At 30.2% G+C, this 19,245-nt stretch overlaps 1 protein-coding gene and 1 pseudogene across 1 annotated transcript; both read left to right on the top strand.

Annotated features, from left to right (window-relative positions):
* The first annotated feature begins 2,597 nt into the window (after window positions 1-2,597).
* On the top strand, window positions 2,598-2,984 carry LOC113381356 (gastrula zinc finger protein XlCGF46.1-like). The gene has a single exon (XM_026620299.1). The coding sequence runs from the start codon at window positions 2,598-2,600 to the stop codon at window positions 2,982-2,984; it is 387 nt and encodes a 128-aa protein (XP_026476084.1).
* Window positions 2,985-3,970: 986 nt separating this feature from the next.
* On the top strand, window positions 3,971-13,291 carry LOC113381355 (annotated as a pseudogene).
* Window positions 13,292-19,245: the final 5,954 nt, after the last annotated feature.

Below are 19,245 nucleotides of genomic sequence, written 5' to 3'. Positions count from 1 at the left end.
GTAGATTTCTAGGTAGAAATTTTCTACCTATATGAAAAAGAAAACTCTACCGATGAACAAAATTAACTTTAAAAAAAGACTAACTACTAACTACTAACAACCAAATTAAATATAGACCTGAAAGACAAATAGATGATTTTACTATCGAGCAAATTAAATATAAACACAATAGACCAAAAGAGGATTCGATGAGCAAACTGAAAATTGACCTAAAGTAATAAATAGGACTCTACTGACGAGTAAACAAAACTGCAAGCTTGGGTATAAAATGAAGAAGAACTGATGAGCAAACTCAAATTTTGCAAAAAAAAAAATTAAAAATGACTTTATTCACAAATAAACAAAATCCCAACTTTAACAGAAAAATCAAATTCAGTATTGGCCTGAAATATAAAAAAGGACTCTACTGACGAGCAAATTAAATATCAGACTAAAAGGTAAAAAAAGGACTCTACTGACGAGTAAATTTAATATTGACCCAAAATATAAAAAAGGACTCTACTGACGAGCAAATTTAATATTGACCTAAGATATTAAAAAGGACTCTACTGACGAGCAAATTGATTATCAGACTAGAAAATAAAGAAAGGACTCTACTGACAAGCAAACAAAATAGAAACCAAGATTCAAAAAAATAACTTCAAGGATAAAAAAACTCTTACAATTTATGATAAAAAATAGAACTCTACTGACGAGCAAACAAAATAGATGCAAAGAAATTTAAAAAAAATCATTTCAAGCATAAAAAAATACGATTGATGACGAAAATAGGACTCTACTGACGATTTATGAATAAGAATAATAAAATATTTAAGATTTTTATAAAATTTATATAAACAGTGATTTTTGATTTTACTAAAGTTTATTTTATTTGTTTTATTCTATTAAGTAAAAGTGATTTTTATTTGTAATCATTGATTATGGACTTTCATTTGATAAAAAATAAACTGTTATTTTATATTAAAATATTTAAATATGAAATTTTTAATTTTATTAAGTAAAAAATTGAATTTTTAAAAACATTTTTTTTAATATTTAATAATTAAACCAATAAACTATTTTAAACTCTTTTTTGATTGAGATGTATTTTTAATAAAAATTTTAAAGATTTTTGTAAAATTCAAAAGCATTGGAAATTTAATTAAAACTCTATTTATAATTGTAAGCAAACAATATAAATATAAAAAATATGTTTCCTTGCTTAAAAGTGCACATAATTTGAAATATTTTGAGGTTGAGCTCTTTATTTATAATATCAAAGTAGATGTTTTGGATTTGTAAATTGACACCAAAATCTGGCAATTAATTTATAACAACAGAATTAATGTTTTTGATTTGTTAGACTTGGAATTGTATGGCTTGTAGCGATAAACAGCCCTATATCAATGAGGCCAAAAAAGCGGAGCCTTCAAAAAGGCGCGAGTCTGAAAGATGCCCTAAATGCAATGCCATTCTTGCCAAAGGGTAAATTATTAAACAATGTTGTACATGTTCGTATTATTCTACAATCGAATGCCATTTTAGAGGTCGTCGAAAACGTAAATGCAAAGCAAAATCTAAAAACGTCCGTTTTGCGCGCAAAAGACTATCACGGGGAAGGCATCGTAGATCAGGCTCCAGAAGTAGGCGAAGCAGGTCCCATGGCAGGTGCAGAAAATAAAATGGGCAAAATAGTAGAAAATGATTGTTTTGGATAAAAAAATGTTTACATACTGGTTTGCATATATATGTTTGTACTGTTTTATTAAATATTTGTTGTGTTTGAGTTTAACTTTGAAGTACAATCAATACAATAGTCATAAAATAATTAATAATATATCGAATTTTTTTCCGATGAACATATATCAGTTGTGTTGAACAATTAATTTAAATTCGCTTGCCATGTTGCCCAAACCTAATGCATTATTTCCATTACACGTGTATTCCATTAGTTTTATTGTTATAAACGTTTTATTGTTAATTTCATATGTATAAATAATAGAATTATTAATACAATCGATAACAATTAATAACAACATAAAAAAAGAAAAGGACTGTACTGACGAGCAAACTAGAACAAGACAAAAAGTCTTACAAAAAGGGCGTTCCTGAAAAGGACAAGAAGTTCTATGATTTTTAGAAATTCACTAAAGGTTGGAATAAAGTATTAGGCGTTCTTGAGACGTACACAATATGTAATAATTTAAATAATTGCAGGTATAAGTTTGTTTAAAGATACCAATTTGGCCATCACAGTTTGAGGATTCTTTGCGTGTGAACAATTCTAACATGGCGGCAATGTGGCCAACATTGACGATTATTTTGACGTACAAAATAAACTTTCTATTATTTACATTACATTAAAATAGACATTATACATAAATGGAGTAATTTATAAAAATAAAAGTAATTTATAAAAATATTCCTGTTGAGATGATAAGATTGAAGATGATTATCAAAACATTTCTTTCTAAAATGTTACGACGGGAAAAATTCCTAACCTTATGCTGCAAGTATCACCTTAAATTAGTTAAATTTAATATCATTGATTAAAATACATGATTAATTAGTACACAACTGTTTTCTCTGTTATAATCAGGTATCTAATATATCTAATAATGTCAGAAGAAAAAACTACCTCGATTAAAATTGAACCACTAGAATATTCAGCAGAAGATCCTCAAAATGAAGAGGATATTAAGTCTGAATCTTGTTCAGAGAATGGAGAAACATGTCTGGAAAGATTTATGAATTCTAAAATAACTGTAGAGGAAGAAATCAAACAGGAATTAATGCAGGCTCCTATAAACCCTTTCGTATGCACAATATGTGATAATGCATTTGCTTTAAGACACCATTTAGATCGACATATTATTGCTCATAACAGAGAACTGCCAATTCATGCCGGAGAACTTCTTTTGAAGTGCAAAATATGCAACAGAGACTTCCATTCATCAAAAGGTTTGAAACGACATATGTACACTCATACAACATATTGCTCATAACAGAGAACAGCCAATTCATTCTGGAGAACTTGCTTGCAAATGCAATATATGTAACAGAAACTTTCGCTCACCAAAAGGTTTGAAACGACATATGTTCACTCATACTGGAAAACAGCAACATATCTGCAAAATATGTGATAAAACATTCACACGATTGATTCGATTAGAGAAACACATGCTTATTCATTCTGAAGATCTTCCTTATAACTGTGGAATATGTAACAAACTATTTCGTTCCGTATATAGTTTAAAAAAACATATGACTAATCATTCTGGAAATTTTCTTCAGAAATGTGGAATATGCAATAAATCATTAGCACAATCTGATGCTTTAAATGCACACAAGTTTATCAATTCTAGAGAATTTCCTTATCAATGTGAAACATGTAGCAAATCTCTTCATGCATCAAAAACTTTAAATAACCATAAAGCTCAAAAATATAAAGTACCTATATGAGAAGAGACACTTGGGTGCTCATGTGAAAGCCAGTGAAATATTTATAAACGGTTATTTCTGTAAACCTGCTCTAATTATTGTGATTATTCTAGTATTGTTTAAATTGATGTACACATTTATATATTGATCATAAGCTTTTAGGACATACAAGCACTTGGTTGTGCATTATAATTAATTTAATTGCAGATTTTTTAGTGATATCAGTTCATGCAACTTGCCTCAAGGCAAAATGCTACTTACATCTAGTAGTTTTAGTTAAATTATATATCGATTTTATTAGCAATAATATGTTATTTAATGTCTCTTACTGTGATTGTTAATTTTAAATTTGCCTCATTTACAAATTTTCGTTATATTGTTCTTGTGTTGGCAGCATGTATACATTACGATTTTCATTGTTATGACATGACAGAATTGGCATCACTGGAAGGCTTTTGATATGTCTAGAACAAACTTTGCAATAACCTAAGTTTAATAAATTTATTTTTTAATATTAAATTTGTATATTTAAGTTTTAATTTAGTCAAAAATGAAGAATGAACGTTCAGTGGATAATTCCAGACCGTTTAAATTATAAGTAGTCTATCAAGTTTTCATTTGCAGGTGTTTAGATATATAAATTCATTAAAAATATTTATTTTACAGCTCATCAAATATTAAGTTTGACTGGTATTAGCTTCGAGAGGAAGAGCATAATTGTAAATATTAAATACAAATAATTTTCACTTTATTTTATCAAACTACAAAAATTTGTGTACTCATTTTTATAATAGGGCTTCGTGGAATTGACAATAGTACCTTTGAAAGACAATTTGAGAAGCATTAAACTAAATGCTAAGCAATGTAGAATTTATAGAGTCACATTAGGCGATTGTGAGGCTACTTTTCAATATTTTGATCCCTTTTTGGATATCTGCAAAAATGATTCAAAGACGTAAGTTGTTCTATGTTTTTACCCATAATTATCAATTTCTACTAGTAGGATTGTTGATAAATATCCTTTCTATTACCAGGAGGTCTTTGGAGGTATTTTCCAAGTGTCACTTAGCGGCTGCTCAAAATATAGATCCTGATTGTAATGCAGGAGAATTATTTATCAATGTGCCCATGAAGCAAGCCATCTCATTGGTGAAGGTAGAGGTTTAAGAGTTGGAATAGAATTTTCTTTAGAGCAACCTCAAGGTGGCTTGCATTTTGTTGTGCCTGAAACTGAAGGCACCATGGAAGAGGTTTGTGAAAGAAAATCACAATATAACTGGCAGTATTTTTATGATTGTTTTTTTGGAGGGCAGCTCATATGTACACCTATGCACATGAAAACTCATCAAGACTCTGGTTTCCTTGCGTGTATTCTTATGCAGAGCCTTGTACTTGGAGTCTTGAGTTTACTGTTGACGCAGCAATGACAGCTGTCTCTTGTGGTGATCTTGTAGAAATTACTATGACGCCTGATATGAGGAGGAAGACTTACCATTATGTTTTAAATACTCCTGCTTGTGCTCCTAATATTGCTTTAGCTGTTGGGTATGGACTAGATATATCAATATTGTATTATTTATCAATAACTTTGTGCTTTTTTTTTCATACTAGACCTTTTGAAACTTATGTGGACCCCCATATGCACGAAGTGACCCACTTTTGTCTACCACAACTAATGCCATTATTGAAGAACTCTGTTCGATATATGCATGAAGCTTTTGAGTTTTATGAGGAAACTTTAGCTACAAGATATCCATATCCTTGTTATAAGCAAGTTTTTGTTGATGAGGTGAATAAAGTTTCTTTAGAATTTAATTTAATTCATAGATTGTAAAATAAATCCCCTTTTATTCTTTTTAGACTGTTCAAGATGTAGCTGCCTACACTACCATGAGCATTCTGAGTACTCATTTGCTTCATTCCATAGCTATAATTGATCAAACTTATATAACCAGGAAAGCAATGTCTCAAGCAATAGCTGAACAATTCTTTGGCTGCTTCATTACTATGCAGAGCTGGTCTGACACCTGGCTCAATAAAGGAATTGCTGAATATCTATGTGGGTTGTACTCGAAGAAATGTTTTGGAAATAATGATTACAGAGAGTGGGTTAGACAGGAATTGTTGGATGTAAGTAACAGATTATGTTGTCATATTACTTTGATGTATTATTTTACATTGTTGGTGTAATGAAAAAAAACAAGTGCATGTCAGATTGAATTTTACGGTTTATTAATATTGCATGAAAAGCTTACAAAAGTGTACAGATAATTAAATAATTGCTTACAAAAAACCATACATAATCGAGACTCTAATGTGCGTTTGTGGAATCAAAAAAATGTCTTACATTTCAATCAAGATATAGAAGCGAATATGGAATCGGACAGTAAACCATCAGAAATCCCAAAACTACGAAAGACCGTTATTGGATCCAGCAAATACAGCAAGATACCTCGCGAAGAAGGTCGGACCAATATGTTTACATCGGAAAAGGTCTCGCTGCGTTCAACTTCATCAGTTTCTGACTCAAGACAGGAAGTAATATCATCTAGTAATAGTGCATCTACAAGCCTCACTCAACCACATTCTGATGTCAAGAAACCTCCTAATTCATGGCAAGTAGTGAATTTCAAAAAAGAAAACTTCATTTGAACCATTAGGAATAGATGTCAAAATTCAAAACAGATTTTCGGCCCTTTCAACAATAGAAACAGCTAATGATGACATCTCAGTTAAACCGGCTCCAGTCAGTAAGCCCCCTCCAATATTTATTTACGGAGTTGACGATATTAATGTTATGTCTAATCAATTAAATGAAATAATTCCGCACGATCAATATTTCCTGAGAAGTTTAGCTAACAATACATTTAAAATTCTATGTAATTCTGTCGACCATTTTCGAACTTTATCCAGACATCTAAAAGAAACTAATGCCGTATATCATACATATCAATTAAAGAAGAGAAGGCTTATAGGGTTGTTCTTAGAAATGTACACTTTTCAACAAGCACAGATGCAATTAATTAGAACTATTAAAACAGGGTCATGTCGTACGTAATATCCTAAATATTAGACATAGAATAACAAAAGAACCTCTTAATATGTTTTTTGTTGATCTGGAACCAAATAGAAATAACAAAAACATTTATAACATTTATAAATTATTCAACTGCATAATACGCGTCGAACCACCGAGAAAGTCCAACAACATTATACAATGCTCTCGCTGTCAACTCTTTAATCACACCAAAAAATACTGCAATAGACCATTTGCTTGCCTAAAATGCGGAGACAATCATAATACTAAAGCTTGTACCAAAGATTCGAATGCTCCGGCATGTTGTTATTTTTGCGACGGTGCTCATCCAGCTAATTATCGCGGTTGCTCATACTTCCAAAAAATTAAAGAACAAAGAAACAAAACTCCAGTAAATCAATCAGTCATAAATCCAAATCCAATAACCAAAATTTTAAAATTCTAATAATTCTAATTCTAATAATAAAATAAACAACATTTCTCCGGCCTTAAATCCAACAATTCAAAATTCATCCTATGCAGACATTGCAAAAAACAATTACTCTGCTTCTAATCATTCACCTTCAAATCCTGATTCTGATTCTCTAGCAACACTTATTTTAGAATTTAAAAATATCTTCAATCAGCTTTTGCAACAGAACACCATAATAATAAATATGTTATCCACGTTAGTCAACAACAAAAGCAATGGCAAAAATAATTAAAATTGCTGAATGGAATGCCAACGGTTTAATACCTCACAAAAATGAAGTAGAATGTTTCTTAAAGTTAAACTTAATAGATATCTTATTAATCTCAGAAACTCACTTCACTGAAAAAAACTACTTTAAAATTTATAACTAACTACACTACTTATAATTCAAATCACCCAAGTGGCAGGGCTCGCGGCGGTTCGGCTATATTAATCAAAAATAATATAAAGCATTTTGTTCTACCAAATATTTCTGATGATTTTCTACAAGCAACTCAAATTTCTGTTGAAACAAATTTATATAATTTTTGTGTTTTCTGCTGTTTATTGTCCACCAAGATTCAAAATTTCTTGTGCTCAGTTTTCTTCTTTTTTCTCTCAATTAGGTAATAAATTTATCATTGGTGGTGACTTTAATTGTAAACATATTGCCTGGCGTTCTAGACTGACTACAGCCAAAGGAAAGATTCTTCATGCAGCCATAGGGCAAAATAACCTCTCCTTTATTTCAACTTGCAGTCCAACTTATTGGCCTTCTGACCCTACTAAAGTTCCAGACCTTTTAGATTTTTTTATTGTGAAAGGTATTGATCTTTCAAATCTCAATATTGAATCTGGTTACGATCTCTCTTCAGATCATTCTCCAATACTTGTGACGTTTAGCACATTTCCTACTCCAGTTATCAACAATCATATTCTACACAACAATCTTTCTAACTGGATTCAATTCAAATCCATACTTGATTCAAAATTATTTGCAAAATCTAGGCCTACAAGCGTTATTGATATAGAAAATAATATAGATTATTTTTCTGAGATTGTACGTGAAACAACCAAGCAGATCACCCCGAACATTAATCCAAGAAATGATAATCTAATAATTCCGCAAGAGATTAAGAAGCTAATTGCAGAGAAACGAAGAGCAAGACGTACCTGGCAACATTCTCATCTACCAACGGATAAGACATCGCTTAATCATCTCAATAACACGCTGAGGAAAAAAATGAAAGAATGGAAGAATTGTACATTCAGGTCGTATATATTGCAGCTAAATAGGTACGATAATTCCATATGGAAACCAATCAGAAACAAAAGTAAACCCCTACAACAAAACCCTCCTCTGAAAATAACCAACCAAAACGGATTCATTTGGGCCAAAAGCAACGAAGAAAAAGCGGAGGCATTTGCTGATCATCTAAGTAGCATTTTTATTTTTTAGCGCTCGAAATATTTTCCAGAATAATTTAATTAACAATTCATAAATCAACCCATACATTCTACACCGTTAGGACATTTTTCACACAAAAAATGATGTCTTATGTGAAATAAAAAGGATAAAAAACAGATCTTCGCCAGGTATGGATAAAATTACTCCAAGATGTTAAAAGAATTGCCTACAAAGGTATTTTATATATAACAAATATTTTCAACGCCATACTTCAATACAATTATTGGCCCACAGCGTGGAAGACTGCAGAAATTATTATGATCGCTAAACCAAACAAAACCATCACACTGCTAGTTCATACCGTCCTATCAGTCTTTTATCGATATTATCGAAAATTTTAGAAAGACTTTTGTTGCAGAGATTGTCAGAAGATCATCCGAATGATAGTTGGATTCCTCACCATCACTTTGGCTTCAGAAAAAATCACTCTACAATTCAACAATGCAACAGAACGGTGTCTCGTATTCTTGAAGCCATGAATAGAAAGGAACACAGTGTAGCCGTATTCTTAGATGTCAGTCAGGCTTTTGATAAGGTTTGGCACTCAGGACTCCTATATAAAATCAAAACAACTTTTCCAAACTACTTCAATATCTTAAGCTCATATTTGCTTAATAGAAAATTTAGAATCATAATTAAAGATGTGACTTCGAGCATCAGAAATATAGAATGCGGGTACCACAGGGCAGTGTGCTAAGCCCTGTACTTTATCTTCTTTTCACAAACGATATGCCCACAGATGATCTTCTAACCATATGCACTTACGCCGATGACATAGCAATTTTTTCATGCAATTCCGATATTAGAACAGCAACTTGTCAGTTACAAAATTATTTATCTAGTCTCGAAAAATGGTTTTTAGATTGGAATATCAAAATCAATATCGAAAAATCACAGCACATAATTATTTCTCTAAAACATCACAACAGTCCACCTATCATCATGAACAATTCAATAATTCCACTATGCAATTCTGTTAAATATTTAGGCATGCACATTGATTCGAAATTGACATGGAGAACGCACATTGAATATAAAAAGAAACAAATCCAACTGAAAGTAAAAGATTTTTACTGGCTTTTTGGGAGGAAATCTGAAATCTCTCTCGATAACAAGGTACTTTTGTATAAAACAATCATAGTGCCCATTTGGACTTATGGAATCGAACTATGGGGTTGCTCATGCAAATCTAACATAAACATCATTCAAAGTGGCTCAAATAATGGACAGAATGTACACCACCCATTTCCCTACCAGAAGTCCTGCATACTATGTCACCAAGTATATACAGTGTATATGATCACACACATTTTATTAATGTTGGATGCTTTTATTATGCATTTTTTAGGCAATGAGAAAAAAGGCTCATTTAGTCATTAGAATGTTGGAACATCGGATTGGTCAAGAATTACTGCTGCAAGTGTTTAACGAACAATTAGCTTTGGCTACGAATGCTTCTACACAGAAAATTGGTAAAATACATTTAATTAACTTATTACATATTATGATTTTTGTTTATATTCTTATATTTAAGGCAGTGGATTATGGCATCATATGCTAATTTCTACAAATGTCTTCACAAAAGCTATATTTACTGTTACCGGCAAAGATATGGCTGTTTTTGTTGATCAGTGGGTGAGGACTGGTGGACATGCCAGATTTTCGCTGACATCAGTTTTTAATAGGAAAAGGTAATAATCAGAAATCATGCCATCTGTTTTCTGCATTAATTAAAAAGTAAATGAATTTTCTCAATTTAATTCCTTTTTAGAAATACTGTAGAGTTGGAAATTGGACAGGATGCAGTTAGTCAAAGAGGTATTAGAAAATATGTTGGTCCATTGCTAGTTACTTTGCAAGAACTTGATGGAACTTTTAAACATACTTTACAAATTGAAAATACAGTTGTTAAAGCTGACATTACTTGTCATTCCAAGAGTGTACAGGGAGAAGAAGTTGATATGGATTTGAGCGCTATGGAGTAAGTAAAGTAAAGTTATATTTTTGGCTTTTATATCCATATTGATATATTTTTTCTTTTACAGTGATTCTCCAGTTCTCTGGATTCGCCTGGATCCTGAGATGACTCTTCTTACTTAGATCAACTCAAATCGACCAGCCAGATTACCAATGGCAGTGTCAGTTGAGACATGAGCGCGATGTTATTGCTCAGATGGAAGCGATTGATGCATTGGTACGCTACCCAACTCCTGCCTCGCGAATGGCTTTGACTGTCACTATTGAGAATGAACAAGCATTTTATAAAGTTCGATGCAAAGCTGCTGACAAAGGTGAGAACAAATATATTAGTGCGAGATGGAATTAAATGTATTACATGGTTTTAGGTGGCCAATGCAATGGTTTTCACTTGGGCAGGGCCTCCAGCCATGTTGGCTATTTTCAGAAAAATGTTTGGGTCTTTTTCAGCTGCTCATATCATTCGGCAGAATAATTTTACTGATTTTCAACACTATTTCCTCAAAAAACTATACCTGTTGCAATGGCAGGTGAATGACATTCAAAATTGTTTTCAAACAATATTTGTGATTGTCATAAATGTATCATCAAGCCGTAATGGGGTGATAGTATTGACTAACTGTCCTGGAAAAGATTAAACAAAAAAATATCTCAAGTTATTTGAAAATTATGAGCTTTTAAGTACAAATTAGAGCTTTGGTAAAATTGTGACCATTTTTCGTATATCGTATTACTTTTCTTCATTTATACTTTTAATTTATTCATGACAAGTTAGGTCAATACTATCACCCTGTTTGGGGCAGGCGAGATGACTTGAACAAACTTTCAGATGTAGTAGAGACAGATAGAGACCCAGGGGTCAGACATGCTCTCGTTAGAATGCTAATTGATAAACCGCCTTTTGTAACAGGCATAGGTGGGATACGAAGGATTTGGTAGAAAGAATTTGGAATAATATCAAGTAAGATTAGATTTGTATATAATGCATAACTCTGCAACGGTTAATGTTTATTTATATTTTTAGTGGCATGTTGTCTCATGATACAAGATTACGTTGTGATCTGGTAGATTTATATTTTGCATTGTATGGATCTAGAAGACCTCAATGTCTTCAAAGCAATGAAATGTCTAACTTGGTTAAACCTCAACGAGTATCAAATTCTAGGCCTAGTTAGGTCCACATTTTGGAGGAGAGGTAAAATAAAATAAGCATTATCTCTTAAAGCAAATTGCTGGAACTTCATATATAGTAATTTAAAAGTTTTAAAAGCTTTAAAGTTTTAAAAGCTTTATGAAAACTAGACTTTCCAACTTTAGAATATTTTGATTTTTTTATTATTTATATTTTTTGAAAACCTATAGATATTGAAAGCACTGAACCCTACCTTTCCTAAAAACTAATCATTTGCTCCAGAAACCGCTAGCCTTCCCAAAAATTACATAATAATACTAATTTTCTCTATTTTTTAGTCAAAGCACCATTTCACCACCTCCATGGCTACTTCAACAATAACCAAACCCAGTTACAATCCCTCGCCCTTGATGTCATCTCATGACATGGACATATCAATGTCCAGTGGGCATCTGAAGAGACCTCCTCCAGAATCACAAGATGTTCGTGGTCTGCATAACATTAAAAGCGAATGAGATGAAATCGATAAAAAGCCTGTTAAGAGGGAATGTTTGGACATGGATGACCAACTTGGAAGACAGATTCTTGATTATTCTGATATGCACGAGGTTAAAATTTAAGGTATAATAGATTCTGATAATAATCTTTATGCATTTAATTGATCATGTTCTTTCATATATATTTTTTGTTTAATAGAGTGAATTAGAAAGTGATAAAAATATTGAATTCATGAGGCAAAATGTAGCGCTGCCTATTGATCGAAAACCATTTGACTTGAACAGTTCATTTGTGAAGTAGGAGTCTCAATCTGGTGCTGATGCAAGCATTTCAAAGGTGAGTTACATGTTTATATAAACAGAAAATTTAATATTATTGTAAATGTTGTTTTGTGATTAAATTTCACATCTATTAAGAGAAATTCCAAAGAGTTCATAAAATTCATAGGATCTTGACATTTTCAAACAACTAACATAATTTTCAGACAATTTGCAAACTTTTTATGCATTTTACAACATTTGAATATATTCTACAACATTTTTAAACAATTTACATTTTCAGTAAATTTGCAACATTTTTAGGCAATTTGTTTGCGTATTTTATAACATTTTGTTAGTATTTACAACATTTGAACAGTATCCATAACATTTTCAAACAAATTACAACATTTTCAGGCAATCTGCAATATTTTTAGACATACTACAACAATATGCAACATATTTGAACAAATTATGCCATTTGGAGACTATTTATAATATTATTAGACTATCTATGACATTTTGAAACAATTTATTTATTTATTTATTTATTTATTCATAAGTAAGCCGTAATCAATAATAATAGATATTATTTCCGGCTCTTGTCAAGCTTATTCATAGTTAATATTAAAAGGATAGTAATTTTATAATAATCATAGTAGCTGCACGAATTTCGCTTCTGAAAAAAAAGAGCTGAAAAAAAGCATTCAAACATTAAATACAATGTTCGTCATCAAGTTCATCATATTAAAGTCTATTTGACCACCAGTCAAGCTCCAAATTCTTGCACAAGGTTGAAAGTTATACTCATTTAAAACCGTAAAAATCTCTTCAAATCAATCTTCTCGATATGCTAATATTTTTATTACCACTGTAGATGAAAAAGAAGAACAAGGATAAAAAGAAACACAAACATAAGCATAAACACAAGCACAGCAAAAAGGACTCTTCAGGACAATCTATTAAAAAGCACCATAGTCATGATGGCAGCGGACAGCATACAAAGACACATCTATCAAGTGTTCTCGAACAGGATAACCAGGAACTCTAAGCAGTGTTAGCTCAACGTCAAGCCCTGGTTCAAATTCACAAGACGTTTTTTGAGATATTTGTGATGAGGTAATTTATATAATTTGAATTATTCATATATATATATATTTCAAAGTAACTAGCAGCCCATTCGTCGAAATAAAAAAGGTATAAAGTGTAAATACTTTTATTTATACGTTTCGACACAAGATGCGTGTCATCATTCAGCAACTACAACAATTTGAAAATTTTATTACTAATATAAACAACAATATAGATTAATTGTATTGTATTGTATTGTTGTTTATATTAGTAATAAAATTTTCAAATTGTTGTAGTTGCTGAATGATGACACGCATCTTGTGTCGAAACGTATAAATAAAAGTATTTACACTTTATACCTTTTTTATTTCGACGAATGGGCTGCTAGTTACTTTGAAATATGTTTCAACGTCGAAAAAACTATCAAAATATATATATATATATATATATATATATATATATATATATATACATAATATAATCTGTGTGCATGTGTGTTGTGTGGGTGTAAACATTAAGAAAAATATATCAACAATAGGCTTTTTTGGTAATTCGTATATATATGCATATACAGAAAAATATTAATAGACAACTGACAACATCTTCAGACAACTGACAACATTTTCATGAAATTCAAAACATGTTAATATAATTTACAACATTTTCAGGCAAGTGTTGACATTTTCATACAATTTGCAACAATTTCAGATAATTGTCGATATTTTCATAAAATTTAAAACATATTTAGAATATTTACATCATTCTCAAACAAATTACAACATATCCATACAACTGTCGACATTTTCATACAATTTACAACAGTTTCAGACAATTAGAGCATCTTCAGACAAACAGCAATGCTTTCAAGCAACCTAAAACATTTTCATATCTTCTACAACATTTTAACACAATCTGCAACACTTCCACACAACCTAGAACATTTTGAGACAATAGAAAATACTTTCATGCATTTTACAACATTTTTATAACATCTGCAACATTTTTATACAAATAACAATCTTTTTATTCCCCACTGTGAGATAATGCAACCTTGCTGGGAAGTAAAATGCCATTGGTTTCGTATTAATATATTTTATTTATAAATTTTATAAAATGAGAATATTTCCATTTCATTATTTTTTATAAAACAAGTAATATCATAAATAACAATTTTATTCGCTGTTAACAACATAACTGACATCTTTAATGCAAAATACAGCCCTGCAAACCGGGCAAGTGCATTTCTGCAGTAGCCACGTACTGCTTTGCTGGAGGTCCTATCAATGAGCAAACCATCGAGCCATGCACTCATCGCACCACATGGGGTCACATAGACAGGACACACAAGCATTTGGTGTCTCATTGTTAACATTTTTGCCGTTGCGGCGATTTCTAATTCCATCTTGAGCATTGTTGGCTTCAATTTCCTCATTCGATGATGATAAGTGATACTGTTTTTGGAGTTTCACATTTGATGATTGTTGCATGCATCCCATGCAGGAATCAGGAGCCTGGGAGAGGGAACAATAGTTGTAACTAGGTGTGAGTGGCATGTAAGCTTTAAGGCAATCGATATATTAATTTAATAGTAATTTTTAAGTACACATTGTTGTTGTAGGACATTACAATGTGTTAAACAGTTGCTACAATGTGTTAAGCAGTTGAAGATGCTCTAATTTCAACATCGAACAAAAAAATCTATACATATATATATATATATATATATATATATATATATATATATATATATATATATTAGGGTGGTCCTTAAAATGGTCATTTTCGAATTTCTTTGCTCCCAGGGGCTCAAATGGTTCCAAATCGATAAAAAACAATTCTCTGAAAGTTTTGGCTCTTAATATTAACGTTTAGATAGAGCGCAATTCAATCAAAGTTTGTATGGAAAGAGCATGGAGAAAATTTTGAAAATAAAAAAAAATGTTTTAGGTATAACTTAGCGACAAATGAATGAGTTTTATTTATTCATTAGTTCGCTAAATTACATCTAAAAACCATTTTTAAAATTTTTGAAAATTTTTCCATGCTATTTCCATACAAAACTTTGATTGAATTGCGCTCTATCTAAATGACAATATTAAGAGCTAAAACTTTCAGAGAATTGTTTTATATCTATTTGGAACCGTTTGAGCCCTTGGGAGCAAGGAAATTCGAAAATGACTATTTTAAGGACCACCCTAATATATATATATATATATATATATATATATATATATATATATATATATACATATACCAGCACATTTAGAAAAAATATTGTAGATTATCAATAAAGCTGATTTCTTTTAAACGAGATTTACATAACTAAAACTATGTTTAATTTTTCAGAAGAAACTTTTGATGGAACAAATCTCAAACACAAATGGGCATGAACACGAAGGAATATTTATTGTACAAGGAGCAGTCTTCTCTTTATTATGGTAATTATAATAATAAAAATATAATGTATTTTTGTATATTTTCTATTTAAGTTTAATATGACATATTAATATATAATGCTACTACCTATATAAGGGTTTTGAAAAATGCAAAGCTGTTTATTGCATCTAGGGATGATTATGTGAAATTGATTCTCACATTTAAATCAATTTATAAAGTATACTGTTACAAATACAACAAATGGATTCAAAACGTTTTCATCAAAGTACATAATTATTTAGTTGAAATAATGCAGCATTAAATTGGATCAGCCTTTAATGTGGATGTGTACAGTATTTTGAGTATCATTGCATCTTTTTCTAAAGAAACAATTCTTTTGTACACATTGTATTGCAAACGTCGGATATTGAAGTTAATTTATATTAAGTCATAATCCTAAACTTATTTTGGCTTTGCCTTTCTGTTATTCTTACGGTTCACTTATTAAGAATTAACATATGAAGAAGGGACATATTTTAGGTGAAAGCTAAGGTTATTTGATAATTATTATGTATACTTTGGAGAAAATTACATTAGTTATGATACAAAATAGAAACAATTTGAACATAATTTATAACTAATTCAAGTGTTGTATAAGTGTAAATGTTCTGACATAAAAAATAACTAGTTGTCATATTGCCTTAAGAAAAGTTGCATTAACTTTCCTTGAAAATAATCAGCTGAATCAATAAGAAATCTATCTATTATTTTACAAGATATTTAATAGAAGCAAAATATTAACACTTTGATAATAAAATATTTAACTAAATCAAGTATTGCATAAGCGTAAATAACATAGACATAAAAAATTAATTAGTCATATTGCCTTAAGGCAAGTTGCATGAACTTTCCTTAAATGTGGAATTGATCGGCTGAATCAAGAATATATTCTTGATATATAGTTTGTGTAAGGCAATTGATGACAGAAACATTTTATCAATTCAAACATAGAATACAAATAATTTAAATATTATTAATTTTGTTTTTATAATATCCCATAAAATCAATATTACAATATATATTTTTAAAAACAAACAAAATATTTGTATCAAATGAAAGTGGCGTTTCATTTTATTGCATTTTTAGTCTGTAATTAATAATTTAGTCTGTAATTCAATATAAAGAAAGATTCCTTTGTGTACAGGAGAAAAAGTTGATATGGATTTGAGCGCTATGGAGTAAGTAAAGTAAAGTTATATTTTCTGCTTTTATATTCGAGAAAACATAAAATTAGAGAATCGGATTTTTTTATGAAAACATAAACTTCTCTTTCGGGAAGTTAATAAATTGACTTATAAAATATGCAATTTTAATATTCGAGTAGATCTTTTAGCTTAGATTGTGTTCAGTACACTAAATTTATTTCACATGTTTCATTGTTATTTAAAAAAAAAAACTGCTCAATATAAAACTGGTTAAAGTGGCGGAGCTAATCGGCGCTCAACAATTTATACGTATCGGAATTTTTGTGCAACTTGCCTTAAGGCAAAACAACACTTACAACTAGTTTATTTAATCAATCAAAGACCAAATAAGTAGAAATAATTTTTAAATTACGATAATTAAACCATAAACTAAGCACAAAATCGTAATATTTTTTGACGTTGAGTGTACACAATACTTGCGTAATGGCGGCAAATTCAAAACTACAAACTTAAAGACTTAATTTACACTTTAAAACGCATAAAAACTATCTATTATCAATAAATATCAATATTATATAAACAAAATATGTATCTATTATCATTAAATTTATTTATAATTCTTTTACTCAATTTATTTATCGAAATGATTTATCTGTTCGTCGCTCGTCGTTCTCGTGTTCGTGCATGTTCGTTTCGTTCTTTTGCAAAATGGTTGCCAGATGATGGATGTGCTCCTTACGTTGTGTTATAATATTTTAAATAATTTAGTAAATACATTGCAACAATATTTAAAATATATATCAAAGTGTTTATTAACTGTTGGAGAATATAAATATAAATATTAATGTCGATGCCACGGGTGGTGAATATTTATAGTGTTTTTGGACGCGAAAAGTTTTGCTATCGGTCTCGTGTATGGCGGTGTCGTTAATCGGTAAGTAGAAAAAGAATTTATTTCTAATATTGTTTAATGAATATATAATGGAGACTAACAAGTATTGTTTATTAATAATGAAATACAACTTTGTGTGTAACGTCCGAATAATTTTGATATTTACGATAAGTTTTTGTCTTTGTGCATGCCGCACATGCAAGAGAACACGTGCGTATAGTTAGCTGCACAAGTACCTAGCAGCAAAATAATTTCAAGGTCATTTGTCCTTTGGCTATATGGCCTATGTTTAAAACTTAATTTTACTGTCTGAATTGTTAAAATATTGCTATAAAGTCAATTAAATCTTAATGTTTTAGGCTTTTCTAGTTTTTTTGACATAAATATCTTAAACATAATTATCTGACAGCATTATTTTCCATTGTTACCAACATCCCACAGTCGGTGCTGGCGATTCTGCTGTTGATAATGCAAATAAAATTACATATATTACACAAGTGCTCAATTATCAACTCAATAAATAAAATTGATGAGAATAATAAAAAATGTGAAGCAAAAATATAGTGTTTCGTGTTGATTTCAAGGAATTTACAACAAATTCTTTCGCTGTGTTTGAGAGGTTATTATGTCTGCTGCTAGAACTTTTTGATAGAAATAATCCATCAAATTTTACATTAATGATACTAATGTTTCCTTATTAACTCAATAAATATAAATGTCAAAGAAAAATATAGTGTTTCGTGTTGATTTCAAGAAATTTACAACAAATTCTTTCGCCGTGTTTGAGAGGTTATTAAATCTGCTGCTAGAACTTTTTGATAGAAATAATCCATCAAATTTTACATTAACGATACTAATGTTTCCTTATTAACTCAATAAATATAAATGTAAAGCAAAAAGTGTTTAAAGTTATATATACAAAGTTAACAATGAAACTGTAAACATAGTGAACAATGAAACTGTTTATTACATTATATTATTTTATATTTATTTTTATACAATTATTCTATACAATATTATATTTAAAATTAAACAATTCAATTATTTAATAATTGTAATATTCGCACAAATGAATTTTTGGTATTGACACAAAATATTTTCCAGTAACATATGGCAAATTAAGGCACTTTTTTTTAATTTGCTGTGCGGATATTACAACATCATTACTATTGTTGTCATTTAAATGATATAAATACATATGAAAAATCGTATAATCACATGCACTCACAAACAATGGCTTATAATACAATTTGATTTAAATCATGAATATGCTGAAAAAATAATAGAGAAATATCAGTGCCCATACAAAGATTGTCTGGAGCGCTATTACAAATAATAAAATCTTTATATTTTATTTTTATCTGTCCATCTCTTCCATGCTGCATATTTGGATATCTCTGTTCATTAGCAAACATTGCTTCAAGCATCTCCTCTTCAGCCATTCTGTTGACCAGCTGGTGG

Source organism: Ctenocephalides felis, unplaced genomic scaffold (genome assembly GCF_003426905.1).
Source record: "Ctenocephalides felis isolate EL2017-DRISC unplaced genomic scaffold, ASM342690v1 CF-g0.4_SCAFFOLD_02832, whole genome shotgun sequence".
NCBI classification, from domain to species: Eukaryota; Metazoa; Arthropoda; class Insecta; order Siphonaptera; family Pulicidae; genus Ctenocephalides; species Ctenocephalides felis.
This window is presented reverse-complemented; position numbering and strand designations above follow the sequence as displayed.